Source organism: Blastocystis hominis (genome assembly GCF_000151665.1).
Source record: "Blastocystis hominis, Singapore isolate B (sub-type 7) whole genome shotgun sequence assembly, scaffold_1".
NCBI classification, from domain to species: domain Eukaryota; class Bigyra; order Opalinata; family Blastocystidae; genus Blastocystis; species Blastocystis hominis.
Window position 1 is genome coordinate 613,295 of NW_013171816.1, and position 25,730 is coordinate 639,024.

At 45.6% G+C, this 25,730-nt stretch overlaps 11 protein-coding genes; 4 read left to right on the forward strand and 7 right to left on the reverse strand.

Annotated features, from left to right (window-relative positions):
• Positions 1 to 2: 2 nt before the first annotated feature.
• GSBLH_T00000819001 (uncharacterized protein) lies at positions 3 to 1,682 on the forward strand (the record flags this gene model as incomplete). XM_013039091.1 has 2 exons in its annotated part: positions 3 to 1,538; positions 1,569 to 1,682. The coding sequence occupies one exon, from the start codon at positions 3 to 5 to the stop codon at positions 234 to 236; it is 234 nt and encodes a 77-aa protein (XP_012894545.1). The 3' UTR covers positions 237 to 1,538; positions 1,569 to 1,682.
• A 768-nt stretch (positions 1,683 to 2,450) lies between these two features.
• GSBLH_T00000820001 (uncharacterized protein) lies at positions 2,451 to 3,106 on the forward strand (the record flags this gene model as incomplete). The annotated part of the gene is made up of 3 exons (XM_013039092.1): positions 2,451 to 2,570; positions 2,601 to 2,849; positions 2,882 to 3,106. The coding sequence occupies 3 exons, from the start codon at positions 2,451 to 2,453 to the stop codon at positions 3,104 to 3,106; spliced, it is 594 nt and encodes a 197-aa protein (XP_012894546.1).
• Positions 3,107 to 4,386: 1,280 nt separating this feature from the next.
• Positions 4,387 to 8,745, reverse strand: GSBLH_T00006134001 (uncharacterized protein; the record flags this gene model as incomplete). The annotated part of the gene is given in 4 exon segments (XM_013039093.1): positions 4,387 to 7,648; positions 7,682 to 7,833; positions 7,852 to 8,630; positions 8,667 to 8,745. The coding sequence occupies 4 exon segments, from the start codon at positions 8,743 to 8,745 to the stop codon at positions 4,387 to 4,389; spliced, it is 4,272 nt and encodes a 1,423-aa protein (XP_012894547.1).
• Positions 8,746 to 9,712: 967 nt separating this feature from the next.
• Positions 9,713 to 10,962, forward strand: GSBLH_T00000821001 (RAB GTPase activating protein 1; the record flags this gene model as incomplete). XM_013039094.1 has 6 exons in its annotated part: positions 9,713 to 9,790; positions 9,821 to 9,942; positions 9,972 to 10,156; positions 10,190 to 10,354; positions 10,385 to 10,474; positions 10,507 to 10,962. Exons 1-6 carry the CDS (start codon positions 9,765 to 9,767, stop codon positions 10,960 to 10,962), a joined length of 1,044 nt encoding a protein of 347 aa, XP_012894548.1. The 5' UTR covers positions 9,713 to 9,764.
• A 3,948-nt stretch (positions 10,963 to 14,910) lies between these two features.
• On the reverse strand, positions 14,911 to 16,488 carry GSBLH_T00000822001 (uncharacterized protein; the record flags this gene model as incomplete). Its single annotated transcript, XM_013039095.1, has 6 exons — positions 14,911 to 15,016; positions 15,053 to 15,139; positions 15,171 to 15,569; positions 15,600 to 16,228; positions 16,259 to 16,318; positions 16,351 to 16,488. The coding sequence occupies 6 exons, from the start codon at positions 16,486 to 16,488 to the stop codon at positions 14,911 to 14,913; spliced, it is 1,419 nt and encodes a 472-aa protein (XP_012894549.1).
• Positions 16,489 to 16,591: 103 nt separating this feature from the next.
• GSBLH_T00000823001 (uncharacterized protein) lies at positions 16,592 to 17,419 on the reverse strand (the record flags this gene model as incomplete). Its single annotated transcript, XM_013039096.1, has 2 exons — positions 16,592 to 16,747; positions 16,778 to 17,419. 2 exons carry the CDS (start codon positions 17,417 to 17,419, stop codon positions 16,592 to 16,594), a joined length of 798 nt encoding a protein of 265 aa, XP_012894550.1.
• A 299-nt stretch (positions 17,420 to 17,718) lies between these two features.
• On the reverse strand, positions 17,719 to 18,781 carry GSBLH_T00000824001 (uncharacterized protein; the record flags this gene model as incomplete). The annotated part of the gene is made up of 3 exons (XM_013039097.1): positions 17,719 to 17,859; positions 17,899 to 18,001; positions 18,033 to 18,781. The coding sequence occupies 3 exons, from the start codon at positions 18,779 to 18,781 to the stop codon at positions 17,719 to 17,721; spliced, it is 993 nt and encodes a 330-aa protein (XP_012894551.1).
• Positions 18,782 to 19,444: 663 nt separating this feature from the next.
• On the forward strand, positions 19,445 to 20,065 carry GSBLH_T00000825001 (Ribosomal protein S15). XM_013039098.1 has 4 exons: positions 19,445 to 19,486; positions 19,522 to 19,733; positions 19,766 to 19,952; positions 19,986 to 20,065. Exons 1-4 carry the CDS (start codon positions 19,464 to 19,466, stop codon positions 20,017 to 20,019), a joined length of 456 nt encoding a protein of 151 aa, XP_012894552.1. The 5' UTR covers positions 19,445 to 19,463; the 3' UTR covers positions 20,020 to 20,065.
• A 306-nt stretch (positions 20,066 to 20,371) lies between these two features.
• GSBLH_T00000826001 (Nucleotide exchange factor Mge1) lies at positions 20,372 to 21,233 on the reverse strand (the record flags this gene model as incomplete). The annotated part of the gene is made up of 6 exons (XM_013039099.1): positions 20,372 to 20,557; positions 20,588 to 20,668; positions 20,703 to 20,820; positions 20,851 to 20,933; positions 20,965 to 21,130; positions 21,166 to 21,233. The coding sequence occupies 6 exons, from the start codon at positions 21,231 to 21,233 to the stop codon at positions 20,372 to 20,374; spliced, it is 702 nt and encodes a 233-aa protein (XP_012894553.1).
• Positions 21,234 to 21,421: 188 nt separating this feature from the next.
• On the reverse strand, positions 21,422 to 22,924 carry GSBLH_T00000827001 (uncharacterized protein; the record flags this gene model as incomplete). XM_013039100.1 has 7 exons in its annotated part: positions 22,823 to 22,924; positions 22,754 to 22,792; positions 22,595 to 22,724; positions 22,488 to 22,566; positions 22,308 to 22,457; positions 22,210 to 22,273; positions 21,422 to 22,176 (listed from the first exon to the last, which is right to left on the reverse strand). Exons 1-7 carry the CDS (start codon positions 22,905 to 22,907, stop codon positions 21,422 to 21,424), a joined length of 1,302 nt encoding a protein of 433 aa, XP_012894554.1. The 5' UTR covers positions 22,908 to 22,924.
• A 51-nt stretch (positions 22,925 to 22,975) lies between these two features.
• GSBLH_T00006135001 (uncharacterized protein) lies at positions 22,976 to 24,039 on the reverse strand (the record flags this gene model as incomplete). Its single annotated transcript, XM_013039101.1, has 3 exons — positions 22,976 to 23,380; positions 23,426 to 23,915; positions 23,945 to 24,039. The coding sequence occupies 3 exons, from the start codon at positions 24,037 to 24,039 to the stop codon at positions 22,976 to 22,978; spliced, it is 990 nt and encodes a 329-aa protein (XP_012894555.1).
• Positions 24,040 to 25,730: the final 1,691 nt, after the last annotated feature.

The following is a 25,730-nucleotide window of genomic DNA, read 5'->3' on the forward strand; positions in this document are numbered from 1 at the left end:
AAATGGAATTTATTGACTGTCCTCTCATTTGCAACCGAATAGGGAGAATATCACCAAAGAGCGAGGGATCAGACAATGTGATCCTGCCTCCTCAATTGAGACCAAAACGGCCCAATGTGTTCGGATTTTATATTTATAAAGTTACTTCAGAAACTACAGACAAGTGGACATACTGCTGCGTTAGGCAATGGACTGCTGAAGAGCACGACTGCTACATGCCTACAGTAGGGGATTAATCTTCTGAGACTATATTAATAGTGGATGATGAACTATCTGAACATTCCTGATCATTGTGAAGTTAAGTTTACCTACGACAATTTTGATATTAAAAAGGTTCACTTGTTTTTTCTTCGTTAGTCTTTAGGGAAAATCCCTTGTTATTCAGCCAACTGACGAGATTTTTGCTTCCTATTCGTCTCTTGTTGAATTGAAGGTATTTGCATTCTTTCGGAGTTTCATACATTCAGGCAATTCGCACCGCACTTAGCTCTTATACCACTCTAACGAATAACTCCCGAATTACTCTCAACCTGGATGGCCAAAAGTTTTCTATCATTATCCGATTATTGGCACCCGATTCCAAGGTTCGTACAACCGACAAGATGCAAATTTTGGTGAGTAATCAGATCTACGTAGGCATTGAGTGTGTGTTTGAATACAGCGAAAACAGATTATTGACACGATGGACGAGTCGAAGAAGCTAGACGATGCGTACAAATCGATTGATTGATTCGTGACCTGTAGCAACGAGATTCAGCAGTTTGGCGAGCAGCTTCTCGAAGGGTTGTGTCCGACTTGCTATCGATTGCTGCAGGACTGTCGCTGCAGCGAGCTGAAATCGAATCCGAAGAAAGAAGACAAGGAGGTGGAAGAAGAAGCGCGACGCCTCGCTTTGGAAACGCTGCAGAAGCGATACTGCATGAATTGCTTCTGTTTTAAGAAGAATTGCATCTGCTCTCGCTCCGAACTGAAAGCTTTTAACTCGCGAACGGCGGATAGTAAGCAGGCTGTTCTGAGAGTGGTGTCGTTGCTTTCTTGTTATGTAGATGGGGGGCGAAGTGGGTGAGTATGAGGACGAGTCGAAGGAATTGGAGGAAGAAGACTTCGATATCATGGGTAGGAGAGCGCAGGCGAGGGTGAATGAAAGAGATCGTCGAGCGAGAAATGCAGAAGGAAGTCGAGGAGAAGCAAAAGAAGCGCGAGGAGGAGAAAACGGAACGGAGCGATGTGGTCAGCGAAGAGATAAGCGACCTGCCCCCTGAGGAAACGAGCGTAACGCAGAAAAAAGAAGCCGCTGATTTGTAGCAGGATGCCAACGATTTGTCAATCAAGAAGCCGATGGCCAAGGATCTGCCTGGAGAGACCGCCCTCGACCAGAAAAAGCATACAGAAGGGGATGTGGAGAAGACGTCTACAGAGCAGCCAGCTGCTTCCGAGGCTGACAAAGAAGAGAGGGAGATGAAATACACGGCGTACTATTACTGGCCGATTCTCCCCCAGGAGCATTATAAACGCTGGGAGATCGAAAATGCAACGATGTGAGAGAGAGTTGAAGGAATTATGGGTAGGATTCCGCCACCACCTCCCGATCTGACGCCTCAGGAGCGGTTGAAAACGGTAAGGAAAAATCTGTCTCTGTGGGCATTATTTAAGAAATCGAATCGATAAATGGAGAAGTAGTTGTTTTGTTTGTTTTAAACTGGGGAATCAACCATTTTGCCGTTTTGATGTATTTTAAATTTAAGTGGAAAAACAACCGAGTTTTTTCTGAATATCCTGCAGATTGGTTTATCTAAACTTGATTTGGATATTCTTTAAGTGGCCTCTTTCTAAAGCCTTGCTCTACGGAATAGCGTATTTCACCCCTCTTTACTGTAAGAAATGCGATCTCACGACTCAGTTGTCAACCAGGCAACTGTAGGACTTATGGATACCTTTCTAAAGATAAATCGAGTAAGCTTGAACCATTGGCTTTATCCTAAGGAATACTATTTTCGGAACCGCATTCAATCGAATGTAAGAAGGAAGCAAGCGTATTGGAGGTGTCTGCACTTTAATCGTAGACAATCGGATTTATCGAATAGCCAGTACTACCGCTACTCTATCGACGAATTACTTAATGATCGATATGTAGTAAAGTCTAGTATTGGAAAAGTTTTCGTCCCTCTTTCGACTTTATTCGTAGGGGTCATTTGGGGAAGTAGTTCTGGCACTTGATAAAAAGGAAAACCGGCAGGTTGCGATCAAGATCATTCGCAGTGGTGATTTGTTTTTACAGCAGGTATGACTGTGATTTACCTCTCAGTGTAGTCAAAGAACGAGATTCAACTTTATAAGCTCCTGCAGCAGCAAGATAGTCCTGATCGTCGCTACATTGTTCAGCTCTTGGACATATCCTTATATATATATTTGATGATTCATCCTTTTGGGCACCTTCATCCCACTATTTTATGTATAAAGGGCATCGTTGTCTTGTGTTTGAGCAGCTTCACTACAATCTATTCGACATTCTTCGATTTAACAATTTTGTCGGATTCAACATTCATCACGTTCAAAAGATTGCTTACCAAGTGAGAGAGGACCGAACGGATCACGCCTAGCTGTTTTGTGCACTTCGATATATCCATAGTGATAGTAACAAGATTATTCATTGTGATGTGAAACCGGAGAACATTTTACTCTCTGAGTTCAATGGTTCGGATATCAAGCTCATCGATTTTGGAAGTTCGAGTCACATGGGAAGTTGCTTTTTCTCCTACATTCAGAGTCGTTATTATCGAGCTCCGGAAGTCATTCTGGGCCTTCCCTATTCCTCGTCGATTGATATGTGGAGTGTTGCTTGTGTTCTTGTGAGCCGCTTTGTCTTTTCTTTCAATGATAGTACGAGATTTGCACTGGAGAGCCTTTGTTCCGAGGAAGAAACGAGCTCGAGCAAATCATTCTCATTTCTTCTTTGCTGGGAGATCCTCCCTTAGACATGCTCATTGTCCGATTTGGTGCTTTTCTTAATTCTTGTAGAAAGGAAAAAAGGTGGAGGATTTCTACCTGCGAACGCGTGTCCGCGATGATGGGAACAGTCGATACATCCGTCGAGTGGGTGATTTGATTTTGGTGTCTTCCTCGTAGGTCAGTTCGCAGCGAATTCCAGAGTCGATGTATCACAACCCTCAATGTCTTCTCAATCGAGTGGACGTTTCCTCCGAAGTCAGTGTCTTGAAGAGCAATATGATGTTTAGGAATATGAGTTATATTATGAGTTGGTTCAGCTTCTTTGGCAGTTGCTTTGCTGGGATAGTTCCAAACGCCTCACTGCCGAGCAGGCATTGAGCTCTCGTTTTTTCAAAGTGGGTTATTTCGCTTCGGGTGGCCCTGTCAATCCATCCTCGTTGATCGTACGAGGGAAGCAGCCTTCCGAGAATCAAGAGAGATCCTGTGAGTCCCTCTCGTGTTGTTTCCAGTACAATACAAACCTTCCGCGTCCTACGCTCTCTCCCCAATTCCAGATTCAGCAAGCCAAAGAATCAACCGAACCGTTCGTGGAGGATTCATCAACTGAGAAAGATCTGCTGGAGCAGCATAACTCGCTCGTTCATAAGCATAAGCGAGTCCAGTCTGCGCCCATCAGTCGTCTGGAAGCGAGTGCAGTGCCATTGCGGAGTCCTCCTTCGAGTTCTAGTCCGAATCCGAATCTGAATCCGAATCCGAGTCCAAATCCTAGTTTTAATCCTAATCCTAATCCTAATTTTAATCCTAATCCTAATCCTCCTTCTAGTTCTAGTTCTAGTTCTACTGCTACTGCTACTGCTACTCTTGATCCCAATCCAGACTCGAATCCCAACATAAATCAACTTTCACCTCGATCTCCCTCTGTTCTGAGCGAAACTGTCGTTTGTCCAACAGATCCAATGAGAGCCGTTGAGACTCCAGAATGCAACCTTTCCAAGACCTATTTACCAGAAGACTTTCGCACTCCGCCCTCCGTGAACATGCGATCTGTTTCGAATGATGGACGCCGATCCAACCCTCCCTTGTTGACCTCCACACCCAAACTACCGACTTCAGTCCAAGGCAGTCCTCACCCCCACTTCACACATCCTCCGCTCTTTGAAGATGTGTATGGATCTGCTCCAAGTCCTGAGAATCTGCTCTCTCCCCAGCCAATTCCTCTATCGTATAAGGAGTATTATTTCCCTTTGGGCTGCCGAACTGCTTCGATTTTCTCGCCGTTAGCAGCGCGGTCAGGGGTGGACAACGCTGTGGGACCCATTCGAAAAGGGAAAATCAAGGAAAAGAGCTTTTCCTCACTCCTCCTTACCTCTCCTCTTAGCCGACCTTCCTTTAATCCTACTTTGTCACATTCCCATGTTTGTAAACAAACAAACTGCATTAGTTCTTGGTAGGTAAAAGATCCATCTTTTGTACTCTAAAGTGCATACAAGAATGGTTCCAAAGCCAATACACATAGCAATACACAAAATACATAATAGCAGAAACTAAACAGACACATACAATAACGATATAAAGATAGAAACGGCGAAGTTGGATATCCCCATTGATCACAAACTCCAAGCCAACGGGGAGATCAGGTTCCAAATACATCAACTGTGTCAATTCCCCTTTGGCCTCTTCTAATCTCCCTTTTACCATTTCCGCCTCTTTGGTTCCTAACGAAAAGCGGAAAAACACGGAGAGAGCAAAGAGATCAATGTCCTCCTCGTAACTCAACACTTCTTTCAACTGATCGCCGTTCTGTTGTGTAGTTTGAAGCAAGACCTTTGTTGCTATGGATCTCACTCGCCTCTCCCACAGCTGCAACGAGCAATTCCGAACTTCCAGGGTAAAGTCCACAAACGCTCTGCCAGAGGAAGGATAGCGAGTCACACATCCCTCCATGTCTACATCCATCCACACTCCCTTTCCATTCTGATGAACGCATTCGCGCCTTTGCTTCCCTATCTGCAGCTTCGGACACTCTTTAAAGGCAATCGTCCCTGCCTGAATCGTTGGCCATCCATCTTGAGACGAACATTCAACCGAACGGGACAAATAGAACGCGACTGACGACAGAAGAGTCGAGTTTCCCCCCAAAACGGAAGCGATTGTCAGTCCATACCCCACATACGAAACGTTGTTTTGGAAATAAAAGCTGTGCGTCGCGTAGGAATATGCGAATAAGTTCTTTGCGTTCACAAGCGCCAAATCTTTGTGTCCCCCCAACATATCAATTCCCCACACAAAAAAAGTATTCGGCACTTGCCAACTCCAGTCCTCACCAATCGAAATGTCAACGCGATTCGCTACAAAGCCTTCCTGTCTTGAAGACGAAGCCGATGCCGAAATCCAGACAGGCAGTCCCTCATCCATCCACGAAGTCGTCGAGTTCCCGTCGAACGCGGCGACCGGAAGGTGATCCATGTGGATGGTGTGATTGCTCGCTTCAATGATCGGATTAAACGCACAGAACAGAGAAGCCGATGTGGAACAAGTAACAAACACATCGAATTTCACGGTACCAGAAGCCACAATGCGCTCTCGATGGAGCTCAGCGCTCACGACAAGATCCGTCCCATCGCTCGGCATCATCGTCGTATAGCTCAGCCACGTCGCTTCGGAAAAGCGATGTGTTGCTGTGGTGGAGTGATAAATTGTCCCAGCGGGAAGGTTGACTCGGCCGATTTCAGAGCCTTGGAAATAAACGATCAGGCCTTCCTGCACGAGCACAGAAATGATCAGAAATGTCGGAGAGCTGGAGTTGACGGTGAAGTGCTTCCGGAAGTACACGGTCGTCAATCCACCTGAGACCGTGACGTCATCTGCGGGAATGGTCAAGCCCCAATTCGTGTCCTCGAATGTTGGAGATTTCCATGCAGGCAGTGGAGCGAGCGTGGGAATGAGATACTTGATATAACTCTTCTCATTCACCAAACTCGTAAAGGGAAACACTTCTTCCTGTTCTGTCTTGTCCAGCTCAAGACTAAAAGAGCCCAAGAACCGATCCTTCTGATCGGTGATAACCAAATCGCTCCCTGGGGTCCATCCAAGTCCCGAGGTATCTGTCATTCGGATTAAATACTCTCCTCGATCCAAGCAAAGCATCTCTCGGAAAGAACCAGCATGGAATTCATAAGAATACACTGTTTCGTTTTCTTGGATGATCTCTACCGCTTCTCCCACACGTGACGCCGATCGCGTGATATAGATCATATATTTCTGATCAGGACATAATCCAACATAAAAGGAGAGCTGAAGATGCGTGTATCCAATTTCATTGTAGCTCGAAACGGTATAGGTTAGGATGCCTGTATATGGAATGTACCCTGAAAGCTCAAGTCGCTCATGGTTGAAATGTATTGTGGAAGGGAGAGACGGAGAGAACTCCAAGCCATGAAAAGAGTTGCTGATCGAGAATGAAACAGAGAATTCCGCATTCACGGCTAAATAGAAATCCTTTTTGGGAACCATAATGATCGGAGCCTCTTTCTCGACAAGAATGATTCGCGAGTTCAGCAGACTGCGGTATAGCACAATCGAGTGGAAGAAACAAAGCCCATCTTCGCGCATAATCCGCAAGACGCAATCGCTCTCTGCGTCGGTACAATTGAAATGCAGAGAGTACAACTGAATAGGAACACACATGACAATTCCATAATCCCCTTCTGTAACCGCTCCTTGCAAAGCAACACCCGATGAATCTTCTAAAACAAGCCATCCAGATGTTCCCATTGACAAGGAAGTATAGTAAATAGGACCAAGAGCACAGCCATTGCTGCTGATGTGAAAGCGACTTGACGAAATCCCAGCCTTGTTTTGTGCGCTAATCGTAAAAGTAAAATTCCCCTTCACTGTGATCCGACCTGACAAAATTCCATGAATCGGGTCGAATGTGAGACCTTGTGGAATCGCTGGAATAATATTCCACAAATTCACGACAGTATCGCTCTTGAAGTAGAGTGTGGGGATCGATTCGAATTGATAAACCGTGATAGTATCGAGTCTGTTTCCCTCTTTGTCTTCCACACGGACATCCATCGGAATGGAAATATTCCTCACTGTAATGACCACATCCGAATGATAGATGGTTCCATCCACTAGTTTGCACTTCACATCGTATGTGGTCTCAGGCGACGTCGTCGTTACGACCCCCATAATCACTCCATTCTTCAGCGTCAGACCACTGGGAAGTGCTGGACGGATCGAGAAGGAGGAAACGGCCTTTGTTGTTCCAAACAACGTAAACGTATTCATATCGAGCTTATCGCGAATATAGTAGATTGTTCGGGGCTTCGAATAACTCAGTACGGTGCTTGGAAGGTGGAAGAGATTGTCTGTTTGGGGCGTGTAATACGAGACATCCCCCGGTTTTTTCACTTTGAGCTTCACCATGATATTGCTTGTCATGGGAGAAAAGAATTCGATCCGAAGCGGAATATAGTCGCCACTGTAAATGTAAAATGCAAAATACATATCTTGAGTCTGTGTGCTGCAACTCCATTTTTCTTTACACAAATCATTCCTGATCCAGACGCGAATTCCCCCGATGTATTGAATCCAAAAGTAGTGATCTCCGCTGACGCACGATTTGAAAAATCCTTCCCACGTCGCGTAGAACTGGTTATGCAACTCATCAGGAAGAGGCGGCAAACTCGAACTACAATGTTACAAACTACACGACAAAACGCACATGCCCGTGATGGAAACGGATTCTACGACATGCTCCAGCAGCAAATCTAAGTGGTCCGTTACCACTTCAGGGTTCGCACAAATATCCGTTTCATTGTTTATGGCGTAGAATCGTGCGGTAAGACCCGTGAGTGGAGTATAGGTCGACAAAAGCTGAAATGTGGCGCATACCCTTCCGAAAGCGGAGTTACAGCATAATTCATATTGCTTCTCCACCACAGACGTATAAAGCATTCCATAGATGATGCCTTGATCTGGATCGAAATCTAAATTAAATGGAAGAGAAGCGCTTAAAGAATAGGACGCGCACTGCGCTGCACTGAATTTTGGAGGCTCCGATCTAATGTAATGCTCACGGAAACTTAGAACGTCTTTGACGACAAGATTCTGAGGCGAGATTCCTCCCGCTACCAGCATTGTGGAATCAATGATCTTCCAATTCGATTGAGAGTCCTTATTATGGAAAGGTCCATCTGTACGATTCGAACTGGAGTAGGAATCAGAATAGGAGAAAAACACATGCAGCTGCGCGGTCTTGCAGCCATTCAAATAAAACAGCATGAATACGTGCTTTCCCTTGCTTAGAAAGACTCCCTCGCTCTCTAACTCCACTGCAGGATTGGACAGATTGAAGGCATTCAGCAGGGGAAGAGTCGTGTTTCCAACGTATAAACGAAAGCCCGTGGATGCCAGAACCTTAAATCTGTACTCTCCCGCTTGAGAAATATTAAGATAACCCAGGAAGGAGGCGGTAAAATTCCTTGGAATACTGTCATCTAACCCTTCCCATGTATGAGATCCCTTGGAAGAGTGCTTATCCAGGAAACTCAACCGGGCATGATTGTAGCACAGGGTAGCAGGGGTTGTGAGATACCACTCAAGCGGAAAAGGGGTTTCAACAGTGCTTAAAGGATAATAACATGCGCTGATCGAGTGACCCAATTGATAGTCTACAAAAATAAAAAAGTACCAAGACCGATAAATACCTTTAGGACACAGAGTAAAGTCAGAGCTTACCACAGTACTCTTGTACCATACATATACGGTTATCGTGTAACTTGCCATCGTACTCGGAAATATCCCATTGATCATCCGAGTCTTATCATCATAATATAACCCTTTGGGCAAAGAGGGCCGAAATAGAATCCAATCAAAATACGAGTCTGCGTGTATAAAAATAGGAATAATAGGGCTATTTTTGAAGACAAATCGGGAGTCAAAGCCGACAGAAACAGCAGATAATCCACTCGTGACTACAACCTTATATCGGAAATAATATGGCACCTTCAACCCAGAATACACCAAAGCTAGTTTCATTATGAATAGTATACCTCCTCATGTTTGTTGAAACAACTGTACTTCCAGAAAGAATGCCGTCCTTAAACGAAATCCCTTCAGGAAGGGAGGGGGAGATCTGGAAATCTCCTAAAGCTGAAGAACATACCGGGATCGAAATATTTTCGCCATAGGGTATGTAGTGATATCCCTCACCACAATCCAATACTGTACCCAACACAACTACGTCTCAAAATGGCAAACTTATTATTACTCGGAATGAAAAATATGGCGAGAGATACAAAACCCTTACTCATAATCGACTGTATTCTTTGAAAAATAGTAATACAGGAGTTTCAATTCTGACACAGGTACTACCATTTCCACTTTGTTCCACAATAATGATGAGATTCGATCGTTTAAAGCTTATATGATTCTTAGCATCATAATTTTACTAAATTGGTGAAAACATTCAAAATTGCCTATGAGTTAGAAAAGTCGACATTCGTGGCGGGGTGAGTTGTTAACCCTAAGCATTAAATATTTAGGCGTGAATAGCTCCTAAATACCCCGTTTTCCCCGGAAATCAAAATGTGCGTTTTGATATTTCCAGTTTTTTAGACATTTTTTACAAACGAGGCATTTTCGGATTCTTTCAATATATAAATGTCAGAAGATCAGAATAGGAAGACAGACCGTTACGGCTTTTTTACGACCAGTGTTACCAAAGGTAGGTTCTTTCAAGATGGTGGTTTGAGGTAGTGTCTCAAGAGGAAATTGCCCATGAGAACAGGCGTGTATTGAAATGGATGAACATGTTAAAAGACTGGAAACGGTAAATTAGTACACCCGTGTTAATTTAAAGATTTTGTGCAAATAACCCGAAAGTGGTGAAGCGTCGAATCCGTAAAGGAATCCCAGATTCACTTAGAGGACGTGTTTGGTTTTTACTCCTTTCCTCTGATGTCTGCGCTGATATTTACTATCGTAGGATATCGAAGGGGCCCTTATTTCAGAGCGTTACAAGACACTAGCTGAAATACCTCCAGATCCTACGGACGAAACTATGCGTGAGGGAGGTGTTATCGATAGGGACATCGGTCGGACATTCCCTGAGCACGCACATTTTTGTAAAGCGAAAGGAGCTGGACAGGATTCATTGAGTCGAGTATTGAGGGCATTCGCCAACAGCGATACCACGGTACCAAGTGATTTGCATTTTGATGATAAATAGGTTAGATACACACAAAGTATGAATTATATCGCAGCATACTTATTGAATTACATGACCGAAGAAAAGGCATATCTGTGCTACTGCCAACTCCTATGGATGCCTCCCTACAATATGATGAATTATTTCTGTGATGGCATCGGAGAGCTTCATATCGCCCTATACAAGGTATGCTTGGGGTGCGGATTCGAAGAATAGATGCAAAGACTGTTAAAACGGCATTTACCAAAACTCTACAAGTTCCTTCTGGAGCAGGATATTCTTCAAAATATGTTCGCCATCAGCTCCGTAAGTCGATGATTCCAGCATTGAGTCATTAGTGGTTCATGTGCATATACTGCCAGAACTTTGATCCAAAACTTGTGGTGCGCATCTGGGATATCTTCTTTGCGGAGGGGTGGCCGATTGTCTTCCAGGTGGCTCTCGCATTGTTCCAATCCATCCAGGGTTTTGGTTGCTACGGGGACTTATTTGTAGATGAGATTATGACACTTACTAGCGATGAGATTCTGGTTCTTATTCAGCATGGAAGTCTTTCGTTTGACTATAATGACCGGTGGATCACGAATCTTACTCCCGACGAGCTTATTAAGAAGGCTCTCAAGTTCAATGTTACGGAGAAGGATCTTGAAAAATACCATAAGGAATACACTCGCAGGGAACTAAAACGGAAAAACTTGGCAAACTACAGTGTTTGTTTTACAACCTCCAATGGATACTCAGCAAGAAGAAAGTGTCGCATGCGGGACTGTGAACGAGTTTTTGGAAAACTATAAGGACTATACGATCCAAGAAATGCAGCCCTGTCTAGACGTGCTTTTCCGTGCCTACAGTTACGAAAATGAACAGACCGAGATTGTTGATCACTTAACTATCCAAGAATACGAGTCCTTGTTAAAAGCGTACAAGATCAATCGTACAATGGCATTGAAGCTGAAGACCGATACTATATGTTGTGTTTGTAAAGGAAGTCTAGTCCGATCCATGGAAAACGGAGGGAAAGAGCAAATTACCCTTTTTGGGTGTGGTCATGCTGTGCATCGCTCTTGTATCGATGGCAATCGGTGTCCGGTAGAGGGGTGTTGGGATAATATTGAACAAGAAGCCAGTCCTGCTCGACGCCGTTCCTCTTCGAGCCAAATCCGATCCCCTGTAATTGCTTTTCTCCTTAATCTATCATAGGAAGTATCCTCTGAAACAGTTGTGGAAGAAAAACCAAAAGAAAGTCAATCGATTGAAGAGTTGCTCAACTCGATTAACAGTGGGGAGCTAAGCGGGAAAGTATCGTCTCTCAATGTTGCTGCGCCACGCCCGAGTGCAATCCACCGACGTAAATGGTTGCTAAAGGCTGTAAATATGAGTTCATGCTTTGAGATGAGTGTGGATGTTTGAATTGTATGTTGCTGTGCTTTGCTTGTTTTTAGAATCAATAACTAAATGTATGAATTTACAAACAAACAAACAAACAAACGACACATTTTCGTATCCACTTAATCCAATTCATTTCACAAAGCAAGTCGACTTTTTCGTCTTTTTCCAGTTGAGATTGATTTTGTTTTGCTGAATAAGGGAGAGAGCGATAAGGTTGGCTTCACGATGTTGTTCTTGATCGCATCCTCGATGAGTTTCGCCGTTTCCACACAACTTTCTTCAATCGACTCCTCCACATCCTTTCGATTTATCACTAAATTGATGTAAAATATGATGCTATCCACCATAGCCACATGCGTTTCTTTTGGCGACAGCCGCAGCGACCGAATCGACTGATTGAAAAAGCGGAACATGTCTTTTTCGTAAGCATACTCCCACGCTTCGAACACCATTTGATTGTACGTCGCATACTCCAAGCCTCTCCCAATCAAAATCTATTGTTCAGCACGACGCATCGCTCATCTACCTCCAGAAGCGGTAAATCAGGCTGGCATTCTTTACACAGATCGCAGACCGCTTTGTAGATTATCGACTTTTTAATGTCCGACATTTCATCGCAGAGGTTGAAAATCACCTTGACGGTTTTATCGATCTTGTTATAGATGAACTGTCCATGCGAGTACAACTCCCAAAACATCTTCAATTCCTGCACGGACATCTCTGGAAGGAACGAGAACGTTTTGATCTCATCGAAGTTCATCAGCGTAATCACAGAGTTCTCTAAGATCGGAACGTACAGCGACAGCAGCGACGATTCCAAGTGAATGCAAAGATATTTGATGGTCGGAACGATGCGCACTTCCTTCCGGTAGTGCTTGAAAACAAACGGAATCACGTACGTCAACGCCAAGAGCAGCGGGGACTCTTCTTGCTCCTTCGCTAAAATGTCCAGCGTCGCTGCGATGGAAAGAATGTTCTCGAAAATCTCTCCGAACTGATGCTTCTTTCCCGAAAACGCTCTCTTGATTTTGGACAGCACGTTCTGCACTTCGTCGCTCGCTTCCTTCGATAAAAACTCGTACAGGAAGCGATGCAGATCGAAATGGCTTTGATTGTGATGCAGCACAGGAAGCTCCTATCCCTCATCCACTCCACGCTTCTCTACAAATCCCATCGGACGGAACGCTTCGCGGAACACTTCGCGGATCCAATCGACGATCACAAGCCAGTCCAGCACACTCGAACTCGACCGACACGCCGAAAGCAGCGTAATCCCGAACTCTTCGTTCTCCTCCATGATCTCTTTCACGCTGCCCCACACCCCATTCGACTCCATTGGCCCCTCAACCGAATCGAAATACGCCGCCAACGCGGGGCTCAGCGCGGTTTCCATTACTTCCTGCTTTCCATTAAACGACAGCAAAAACAAAGTCATTTCCTTCGATTTGAACGACTTCAACGAGTCCAAAATCGACGAGCTCTCCATCGAGAGCTTCTCGTTCTTGTCGTCCGGCTTCTCCACGTGAACTCGCTTGCTGCTCGGGCCATTCAACGTCGCTGTCGACGACGGAAGCGGCATGGACTTCAGATGCTCGATCAGGTTTTGAATATCCTTCGGAAACTGCGATAAATGCGATTCCCACCACGCCTGCGCCGGCGGCTGCGAGAACGAGTTCCGGAAGAAGGTGAACAGCGACGTGGAAACCGGAGAAGATCTAATCCGCAGCTCTCTGCATCGCCTACTGTCCCGACGTGGCCAATCGAATCCCCGTTCGGATCAATTCGAGAACGTTTCCGCCGTGCTCCGATTTGAGATTGGAGGTCTGGTAGATGTACCGCAGCATGCACTCCTTCACCGGCGTCTGCAGCAGCAGCAGCAGCAAACATTGCAGACAGTCGATCACTGCACGTCAGCTCCCTCGCTCCTTCGATTACCCTCTTTTTTTGGCACTTTCTGATTGCTGCCGGTCATCGCGGGGGTCGCAAGCCGCACAAACTGAAAGCAGTAATCGATCACCATATCGGTGACGCCCTCGCTCGGAAATCCCATCACGCACAAGCGAAGCTCGGTGAGCACCGCGCTGTTCCAGATGGTCTTGGGGTTCGGAAAGTTGAGCAGATCGTGGAGACAAGACTGCAGCGTGTAGCCGTCGATCGCGCCTTTCTTGCTCTGCACCATCGAATAGAACGTGTCCACGTTCCGACAGAGCTCGCTGTCCTGCGAGAACGCGAAATACTCGTTCGGCGTGATGGTTTGAAGCAGCGTTTGGATCTTCTGCGGATCTGCAGCTCGCAATCAACACGAAATTCGACCTTGAATCAACGAACCGTAGAGCGCTTTGATCTCCGGAACGTAGTTTCGAAGAATAAACACGTACACGAAGTGCAGTCAAGGCACCAAGAAGTGCGAACAGAGGATATGCAATCTACGCCACACCGAATAAACGAATCCTGGTCGAGGATGAAAATCTTGCGGATCACTTCCACTTCCTTCTTTACGAAGTCGAGAGCCACGAACACATGGTCGTAGCACTTTCTCAAACACCACTAAAAGCATCACTTCGCACGTGTGCGCATTGTACCAATAAAACAGTTGGAATCACAGACGTCTCTTTGCGATTCATCGAGAAGGTGATGATCTGACCGATATTCGATACCAGACAATCAAGAATTTGCTGGCTTAGCCACATGTTGGACTGGCTGATGCTACAACACTGTGCCTACCCCTGAAAACAACCTTCGGTACCAACAAGTGCTAGTGTCATCACAGTCACACGTCCAATGTAAGGAAACTGCGTGGAGTAGATATTAGCGAGATTCTGCAACATCTACGATCACAATCGTTACAACACAGAATACAGCAATTCTTGACTCCGGGCCAAGTTCTGGATAGTAGCCAAAGCACTTATTGATCGCATCCAGAGCAACGGAGGCAAAGTTGCCAGATATGCACAGATTCACTATATCTGCAACGTTTTCTTTATTTGTTAGCATAATGTACCTATGGAGAAGTGATAATCTCGAACCCTACATTGTGGACTTGTAAAGAACCGTTTTTAGAGCATCGATATCTCCATTTTCCTGTGTATTATCGAATACGAAGAATAAAAAACCTTTCTGATCTCATCGAGCTTGTTTTCCCCGCTGAACTTTGAATAGAACTCATAGTTACTGCGAAGGTCCTAATATCTGATTCCACACTCCAAACGAATCACCTGTTCCCTCGACAGTGTCTTTGGATTCGCTGCTCGGAACAACATAGATTTGCCTTCAGACATGGATTACAGAGCAAGCAACAAATAAAAACCACACAAGAAATCGAGTTGTAAAACAAACATGATCATGGCGCGTTCTTACTCCTCTTCCTCTTCCTCATCGCGATCGACGTTCAGATCGAGATGCTCTCCAGTAACCTGCTTGTACACCGCAAGCACATCCTCGGCGACAGTTTCAAAATGGCTGCATGTCAGACGACACCCTTCCTCCTCCTCCTACCTCGTGGCATCATAACTCGTGGTAATGAACACTCCCGACTTCTTGGTATTGGACCGCGGTCGGTAGGTGGTCACCACGCTATCGAATCTACGCGGTAATCCGCCTTTCCCGCGCCCACCGATCGATAATTTTGCCCAGCAAGTCGATTCCCGGCTCCAGCTCCTTCTCCGGCTTCTTCGTCTCCACCGTGGTCGACACGATCGCGATGTAGATCCCCTTCGAGCACACCTTGTGTTTGTAGCTCACGCAGGACACGTAAATGTCCGATTCGCGCTTCTTGTACCCGGCTCGCTCCACCTGCTTCGCCGGAATGATGATCTGGCAGCTCTTCGCGCCGTCCACGCTCTCGATCGGGTGGTCCAGCAGGCAGATCGACCGCACCACCTTCCCCGTCTTCTTCATGAGCTCCTCCTTGAAGTAGGAGGGGTCGCCGATCACCATCTTCGCGCGCACCGCGTGGCCCTGCGACACCACGCCCGCCACCTTCTCGTCCTCGTACTCGATGCTATCGATCTCTCTACCCCTCACTCTCCGCGCTCGGCCTCACTGGTTCAGAATGAACACGCCGCCGTGCAGTCCGCAGAGGCGCGAGAAGCCCTCGGGCAGTCCGCCCAGGCCGTACAGCGGGTAGATGAACGGAGACTTGCCGTACGCGTTCACCGAGTAGCCGTAGAGCTTGATCGCGCGCACCGTCTCCGTGGCCGGCTCGTCGAGGTAGTTGTCGTTCAGCTCCAGCGCCATCGCGTGGCCCGTGAAGTCCTGCGAGTTCTCGTCCAGGCCGTATTTCTTGTACAGCTGGCGCATCGTCATGCGGTTCAGAGGAACGTCCTCGTCCGAGTCCACGCCGTCCTCGCCGGGGATCTCCATCTCGCTGATGCCCGTAAGGAAGCTCTTGTACTTCATCTTCTGGAAGAGGCTCAGAAGCGGAGTGCTCATGGCTTCCTCGGGGGTAGACGGCATCTTGTAGGTCTTCTTGGTCTTTCCGTCATACACGAAGCTGCCATCGACGCACTGGAACTCCAAATAGTTGGTGACGCCAGTGATGTACAAGATATCCGACAGCTTGCCGCACGACATGAGGAACTTGGGGATCAAATCGACGCAGTAGTCACGGCTGCTTCCCAGCTTCTTCTTGGCTTTCTCGCTGGGCTCCTTGTCGAACTTCTTGTACAGCTCCTATCCGTTAGATCTTGAGCTTGCGCCAACATCCAAATTCAGAGAAGCGCAATCACTACCGTAGTATCCGTTTCTATCGAGAACAATGACCTAATGCATCAAGTGAAAAAAACGAACTGAACCTTCTTTCCCTTCTTCGACAAAAGACCTGCAAGCATACACTCCTTGAGACCAGTTCCCAAAATGATGCAGTCATACTCTCCATCAGCGAGCATAGGGTAGGTCTTTCCGTTAAGTTCAATTGTTTTCTCTTCCGCCATTTTCAATAAGAAAAATTGGGTTCGGATGAAAACGCACAGTGTGAGGAGTATTCCTTGGTAATCAAGACAATGCATATCACCATGCTTATGTCACAAACAAGCATCAGAAAGGAGAATAGGCGTCAACAAAAAAAGGAAACTGTAACGCTTCCACAGCTGAAGGTCTAGATAGAGGGTTCCATGAGAGAAGAGCAGAAATCAAATCGACTGCCTTCTGACTCGCGTGAGGAAAGTAAGACTTTAGATTTAGAGGTTTGAACTACGGTTTGCGCCCATCCAACACGCTTACCTGAGGAAATTGGAAATGAAGCCGATTCGCTAAAACAATTCCTTCTTCCCATATTTCTTTCGTCGGCGTTCCAAGAACAGTGCAGATCTTATAGATCTGGTCCTCTTCGCTCTTTCCAGGAAACAGAGGACTGCACGTGATGATTTCCGCCATGATGCATCCAACGGCCCATAAATCTACGGCTTGGTTGTAATGATCTGAACGTAATAGAATTTCGGGGGCACGATACCTAGATCTGAGTAATGCAGAGACATAGAAATACCATCGTGTAGCTATATAGTCGGTGTAAGGCGGACGACTATCCATCTCACGAGCAAGACCGAAGTCTGCGATTTTGATCACATCTCCTTTTAAGAGAAGATTTTCAGGTTTAATATCACGATGAAAAATGTTGTGGCTGTGGAGATAAGCAACGCCTTGCAGAATCTGAAACCTATAGTGATCAGGTTGAACAAAGATAAACAGAATATTTCGCACTTGGTCTTCAGATAGTAGATGCTTGAATCGTTCAATACAAGTACATAAATTGTTGCCCATTTGCTCCATCACAATGTAAATGCGTCCATTCTTCGAAATGACTTCCTTTATTGATACAATGTTTGGATGATTAAGATACATCATAGTCTGCTCCTTAAACATCATCACTTAGTTTACCCGTATCTCAGTAAGAGACATCGCTTGCTTCCAGTTTGCAGGACTTTGAATAATCTTAATTGCAACCTATTCATAACAAGGAGTAATGAACCAGTTACTACTTCGCCTGTTGTTTTATCAACAGCCCTCATGACTACGCCGAAAGATCCTTTGCCCAAAGTCTCCTTGAACTACAAATTATGATACAAAACCGTTTTCACTTTATAGCGATTCATAAGAAACACTAGAACGGCCGATAGTTTCCACTTATTTCTAGAATAGTTTGAAATGCTTTTTTCACAAACATTCTACACAAAATGACTTGTTGGATAATTATTATCGAGCCCATTATAATCAAACATGAGCAGTTCCCCTGGACTGATATCACGTTTCGCGATTAAAAGGACATGGATTTGACCATCAATTACATAACGAGCACTGCGCACATTCTACCCATTAGACTTATCACAACAACTAGAATCAAATACCTGTTTTTTACGAGATTTTGAGTCGCTGTTGTTTATTCCGCTAAAATACCGAGCTAGGTTTCCGAAATGTTCAGGAATAATGACAAGAGATGTTTCTGGATTCCTATCCTTAATTCTGCCACGAAAGAACATACCCACTACGTAGTAGGTCCATAATGCTGTCATTACTGTTCTGCTCGTTCTTTGCCAATATATCCACCTCTCCAATATATTCTGTTAGCAGAGTGTCTTTCTTTATGATCTCATCGGCTATCACCACAAAACCTTGGATCTTATCTTGTCGAACGATCACAGGGACCATGTAACCCTCCTTCGCTAACCGCTTTGTTGTGTCGTACACTGCACGATCACTCTTGCACATTTCTCGTAGCAAGTGACGTTGTTCGTCATATTTCACACAGTTCATTGATGGTTTACAACCCTCTTTATAGACTAAGTCATAACTATATGCGATGCCTTGCTGATACATAGCAGAGGCAAGGGCTACATGCTGATTCTTAATCTTTTCTGGGTTTGTAGAAGGGTTGTAGCATTTAAGGTACCCACTTCGCTTTGATGTGGAAGGAACGGCTGTCATGATTGAAGAAGCTTTGATTGTGTTGGAACGCAGCTCATACTTCGACACTACAGGAATTGGTCTTTCTAGCTTGAAGAAATCCACAATGAGAGATTGGCTCTCCTCTAGCTTGCGGCGAACGGTTCTGTATTGCTGCTGCTTCTTTTCACAGCATTTGCTACAAAACCAATCACCCGAAGGCACCGAGGGCAGAATAGGGGTTAGGCAATAGAGGTGGAAACCCTTGTTGCACTTATCACAAATGATAATAAGATCCTCATCATCGCCTTTTCCGCAGATTTCACACATCAGCTTATCAAAAGCCATTTCTCCAAGCGGCACTATACCTCCAAGGCGTGCTAATCTTCGCAAATGACCTACATTTACGCCATAGGTCTCATCACGCAAAACTTTTAGCTTCTTCTTCGGATCCTCTTCCTTTTTGACGTTATAAAACTTCAGAATATCTGGTTGGTCGACTGTATCCGCTTCTTGCTGCCTTGATCGTGTAGGCTTTGGAGATATGCTAATTCTTATTTATAAATTGGTTTCTCTCACATCCTGCTTTTGATCCTACTACGAATCTCGGGCATTGCTGTTTTCCAGAATCAGATTATGACAACGTGGCAAAGTTCAAGAATTGAATTTGAAACAATAGGGTGTGTACACTGTGTTTGGTTACGATTGCTTATTGTTTTCTTTTTGCAAATATACTCCAATGGGTTTGAGAGAAAAATCAAAAGTTGGAATTATTATTGGTTTTCTGGGCACAACAAATATTGACTACGAACAAGTAAAGTCTGCATTGGCAATAGTGTTGTCGATCGATCGATCGATCGATAATAGTATCGTTTATTATGCAACGCAGTGTTAATAAAGAATGAATCCGTAATAAAGCTGTCAAAGCAAAAGTGATAGTCAAAGTTATATAGGATTATTTACTGTATTGAACCGCTCTTCTATGTAACTTGTTCAAACTCATTCGTTCCTAAGTCGTTCTTTATCTAACATGGGTCGTATGTACGGAAAGGGGTATGGAGTGGATGCGTGAAGTGGCTTATATATAGAAAGGGTATTTCGGCTTCTTGCCTGCCCTACAAGAGAACTGCTCCTTCTTGGTGCAAGTCTACTGCTGAGGAGGTGGAGGCTTCTGTCTGCCGTCTGGCTAAGAAGGGTCTGACTCCTTCTCAGATTGGTGTGATGCTGAGAGATCAGAAGGGAATTGGTCAGGTGAAGGCCGTGACTGGTTCTAAGATTCTCAGAATTCTGAAGAAGAACGGTAAGTGTTGTGTGTTTGAAGTAATGGGTCAGGACTGGCTCCTTCTCTGCCTGAGGATATGTACTTCCTCATCAAGAAGGCCGTCGCCATCAGAAAGCACCTGGAGCGCAACCGAAAGGACCGTGACTCCAAGTTCCGTCTGATTCTGATCGAGAGCCGTATTCACCGTCTCACTCGCTACTACAAGCGCACTGAGCAGCTTCCCCCCACTTGGAAGTAGTAGGTGACTCGTGTTTCAGGTCTAATGGCTAGCAACTCTGCTACGGCTTCCACTCTGGTCGCGTAAGCATAGATATTGATATTGATTCTTCCTCTTGGGAACAAGGTTATTTCATTTGTTTTTTGAAAACGCTTTTTCTTTGGGTAGAGTGTGTATCAGTCGATGATGCAGTTTGACTGACTGCCTGCCCTTGTTTGTTTTTTTCTTTTTGTTTTCAAATGGATTCAAGTCCACTTCATTCGATCGACCACAAGAACAGTTTATATGGATCTACTTCAGGGATAGAGAGAGAAAACAGCAAAGCGTTGCTCCTCAGCCCAATCCAAAATCATCGTTTCCATAGGAAAAACAAACAAAAAAAAGAAAGAACATCGTGTTAAGCACAAACAGAAAACAAATGATATAAATTGAACACCCCTTATTGCTTCTCTTCCTCAGCCTTCACAAACACACCAGCCTTGCAAGGACGAAGTACGCGCTGCTTGAACATATATCCCGCAGTAATGATCTGTCCCAAAGAGTTTGGCTTGGCTCCCTCCGTCAAAGGCATTTGGAACATCGCTTCGTGGATATTCGGGTTGAAATCGTCGCCCACAACACCGTACTACACTCAATGATGAAGAAAGCAAACTACTTTTGTGATTCCCTGGGCATTCAGCACCTTGTCCAGCTCCTTCTGGGTCATTACCACACCCTGGTAAAGGGAAACTAAAGTCTATCGATCAGAGAGGTGTGCAGAAGACTCGTACCTTATCAGCAGCTTCTCCTTCGACTTTATCCTTGGGCACACTCGTGATGGCCATGCTCAAGTAATCACAGACACACAGAAGGTTCTTTCCGAAGCTCTGGAGAGCATAGGTACGCTCGCTAAAAATAAGAACAGTATGCAGGGGCTACTTGAGCACATCTCGTTTAGCAATGGTGCGAACATTCTGCATTTCAGCAAGGAGACGCATATTTTTGTCCTTTAAATCCTTAAGCTACAAACTAAAAGCCAAAAAACGAAAAGACCTCTTTCTCACTGGATTCCAGTTGCTTCTTAATGGAAGCGAGCTGATCATCGAGAGTCGCCTCAGCAGGCTTCTCCTCGCCTTGAGCAGGAGCAGCTCCCTCCGCAGGAGCTTCATTTTCGAAGCAAGGAACAGCAGGATGGAACGATCTGTAGAGAGGTCTTCCACTCAACACAGAAAGTGGTTTAAAAGCAGAAACGACTCTGCCGGAGTTACGAACAGCAGTAGAGACCAGACGATACTACACGCCGATAAGAGAGGAGTCAACATAAAAATCACTTACCATATGGATATGGAATGAATATATATATATATATATATATATATGTACAGTCGAAAACCTCCCTGGTTCCCCGTTTCCACCTTTGGTTCCAAAAGAATAAATTAAAAGTCTATTTCAAGTCTCACCACTCGTAAACAACTCCCCTCCCTTCCATTGGTCCAACAAACAAGATCAATTAGTTCGGGCGTTTCTTTCCATAGATCTTCACAAACAGACACACCAGAAGATAGGAAACGACCGCCAGGAGCACCGCGACCCCCATTTCGCACGTCAGCTGAGCCTGCGTGGACGCATTCGCATTCCCGGTCACAAACAGCGGCGTAACGAACGAACTCAGCGAGCTTCCGAGTCCCTGAATGAATCTATACGTCGCGGACGCCTCCTCCAGCTCGCTGCGGAAATACTTGCCCACCAACGACACGCACTCCGTCTGGTAGATGGTGTCCATCACCGCGAAGAACGCCGTCGGCAGGAAGATCCAGCCGCCCTGATGGACGTTCATGTACAGCGCACTCGCCGCGCCTAGAATCTCGGCGGCCACGGCAATGCCCAGCATGACCACATTGCCGACTCGATCCGCGAGCTTCCACGAGATAGCGGTGGTGATGACCTCCACGACGGCGAAGAGAGCCATGGCGAGCCCCACCATCTTCACATTGACGATCTGCCGCGTGATCTGGGAGGACACGACGAGCTGCGCGTATCCATTATTGAGGAAAAGCATGATGAGGAGGAGCATGCGAGGCTGGCCGAGGCAGCGAAGCACGGCTACCACCTTCTGCCAGATCATCTTCCAGGGCTTCTTCTCGGGAGAATCGGCGGGTTTCTCAGCCTGTGGTTCCGTCGCCACAACTTCCACCTTCTTAGCAGGCGAAGTAGGTAGGGTCTTTCTGACGAAGAACATCAGAAAGCTACCGATAAGAGCTGAGACTAGGGATGAGAAGCAAACAGCAGGCAGCCTACCACTCAGACCGATGAACAACCAGGAGATGCCACCATTCCAGCCATCGCCTCGATTGGACAGATCCTACGCGTTAGCAGAGAGGAGAGAGCGCGCTCACCAATCCGACAAGGTCCAGAAGGACGTAGCCGAATGTGTTACCGAACACATTGCCAATCATGAAGATGCCGTAGAACATGTTGCTATTGGCAGAGATGTTCTCGTCCACGCTATTCTGGGCGAGGAGAATACTCTCCGAAGACCACGAAAGCTACGAATCAGAACAAAAACACGACGCGACCGAGAAGAAGATGCCTGTGACAAAGCACATTACGAGAGCAAACCAGGGTATCAGGTATGCATACTGCAAAATGTAGAGCCTAGATGAGAAGGTTTGAAAACAACTACACCATGACGAAGCTGGATACGATAAGACATCCCTTCACACTTCCCGAGAGGTACAGAATTACTGGAACGATAAAGTTGCCAAGAGCAGACACCGTGTACAGGGTTCCCAGGCAAATAGCACCCAGATTTCCTAAATGAACAAAACTCAAAGAAAAATACCTAACAATGGAACAGCGAAATTCTTATAGGTGTTAATGCCTATGAATGAAGCTAGAAGTGCATTCCTACCGAAATAGATGAAGGAGAACGCAATACTCAGCCAAATAATATTCTGCTTGTTCTTTCTCACAGCAACTTCATCGTAAGTCTTCATTCCAGTAGCTTCCATTGGCCAACAACAAAAATAATGGCGAGTGTTTTTGCAGTCTTATCCCCGCGATTCTAATTGTGTTTCCCAACAATTGGTATGCAATTGACAGCCTGCCTCTCCATCCAAAGATAGTCTCTGCAACAAACAAAACACTTTGCACACTTTCGAAGAATAAACTCCCCAAACACTCGAGAAACATCGGGAAACCCGGTAAAAGAAGGGAATAAATTCACGTCAATACAGAAGACGCGTCCAGGATCCGCGGAATCCACAATGAAATCCACACCGATCAAGTCCATCTGTAGAATCTTCTCAATCTCCGTCACATACTTCGTGACCAGCTCGAGCGTCAGACTCTCCGTCTCTACAGGCTTTCCGTGGATGATCTCGTTGTTTTTCGTTTCGACCTCCGCAGATTTCGAAAACGACAATGGGCACTTCTTCAAGCGGTCGATCGTATACTTGTCGATCGGATTCTATCCGTCATTTCCTCGCAGAAATCGAACGTCGCAGTCCGATACGTTCGGGAGGGAGTATCGAATCTCTAAAAACGCCTTGTCGGCGATCGCGTAGGCTTTGTAAATCACGCCGTTGTGGTCTTTATACTCTTGAATCACCATGTCGATGTCATAGGACACGGGGAGAGAGCTGGGAGAGATGATCACTTCAATCACATGAGTCGAATCTCCGTTTTGCCATTCCGGCTTGACTAGAATAGGCAGAGCAATCTCTATGAGTGGAAGGGAGCAAGAAGGCGAACTTTCACGTTCTAGGAACTCTCGAATGTTTTCACCCCTTGGGAGTACGGCGTATTTGGGAACGGAGAGAACATCACTTAGATGTCCATTCTGGATGGCTTGGGTAGCTACTTCGTAGGAGTAGGAGCGACGAACAAAGATATCCAGCTTCTCACAGTTGTCAATAAACATCAGGTTCGGGTGTAGCTTCTGGGTCTCTCGGAACCAAGCAATCATCCGATCATTTTCTTCGCTTGGAACTCCCACCTGATCTCTATTATCTAGAACATTCTACGCCCATACGAGAGTTTATGGAGAATAGCATCCACTGGTTTCTGTTCAGAATAGGGAAGATCGATGTTTAGCCTGTAATACTCGATTCCCAGTTCAGGAAACATATCAAATATGTGAACATCATCTGATTTTTACACACAGCAGATAACGAATACTTAATCGCTTCCATTTCCTTTCAGTAAGTAACAATCTATATGTTATGTCGTCCTCTAATTTATTCTTACCCGAGAGTAATCATCTGAATCAGATATAATAGGAATAATGCTGAAATATCATTCTTTCTTTGTAAGTGTAAATGAAATCATTTCCCTCCAAACTGAAATTTGTTACAAGTTATGAGTCTGGAAAAACTGGAATCGGATTATTTGAATAGGAGGTAAGGAATGAAGAAATCTTGACAAAAAGAACGTTACACAGTCCATTCTCCTATGCAGAGTTTATACTCGTATTGCTTTGTTTCGAAGTGATTTATTAGAACAAAGAATTATCTCCAGGCAATACCACTACATTGGCTGACACTACCTATCAGCTGCGATTACGAAGCTATGTCTTATCGCAAATGTGTTTATCCCTCCAAAAGGAAATGGGAGCCAAGTCGACTTCTGCCTCTGAGGTACATGAGGAACGTGAGGAACGACATGCGGTGAGTTCTTTTGTCAAGAAGCACAAAAAAGAGTATGGAATAGGAGTGTTATTTATTATTTTTATGTAGAGCAATTGAATGCCTCCATTCGCCTCCTTCCCTACCTCCGCCTCCATCGATTCCATCTCCATCGGATTTCCTCGCTCTCTTTCAACAGGAGGAATACCGCAATGCTTATCGACTTCCACTCCAGCTTCCCCACTACCAGCACGTACTGCTTCCTCACTGTGAAGCCCCTCCTCGCTACGTCCATTTCCACCGTCTAATCCGTCCCTTTACCATCATTTATGACCAAGACGATCCCATTCCCACAGAGATCCAACCCCAATTCGAACCCAGCCAACAGCAACAACAACAACAATTCATTCAAATTGAAATCCCTTCAACCAAAACAAACCGAACCAACCAATCCAAACAATCATCCTCTTCCAAACAATCCAAGCAATCATCCTCTTCCAAACAATCGTCCTCTTCCAAACCATCCAAAAAGACTCCACCTCCCTCCCTCTATAAACTCGAATCCTTTCTCTCCAACGATCAATTCCGATCCGCTCCCTTCTCCAAAAAGCGCGGCGTTCTCCCTCGCGACTCTCTCAACGTGTTTCATCCCCTCACCACCGCTTCTTCCTTCACTCATCACTCCCTTCTCCTCTATCTCCAACGCCGTCTTCGCTTCTCCAACGCAGAAAACCACGACTCCGAGATAGAAGACGACGACGCTGATAACGACGACGAAAAAGAAGATTTGATCGAGGAAGAAGACGGTGAAGATGTCTATCGCACGTCAACACAGAGTAAAATCGATCCCATCGTCGATGAGAGTCCTGCGAAAGCGCGTTTCCTAACGGATGAAGAGCTGTTGAGGCTTGTTGAAGAGGAAGAGCGGAAGAGAACACACGCAGAGCAGGTCAATCTCGCGCAGTTCATTGAGAATAAAGCGTGTGATGACGATTTGTTTGCAGATATGTTCGAAGTCGAAGCCGAGCCCAAGAGACCGCACATCGAATCCAATCGTATTGGTGAAGCACCTCTTTGACTGTAGAAGCCACGCAGACGAGCAAAGGATTTGTCGCGATCGTGAATCAACAGACAAACACCATTGGCAGAACCGTGCAAAAGGTGATCTCAGTGTGTTCATCTCCATAGCGTTAA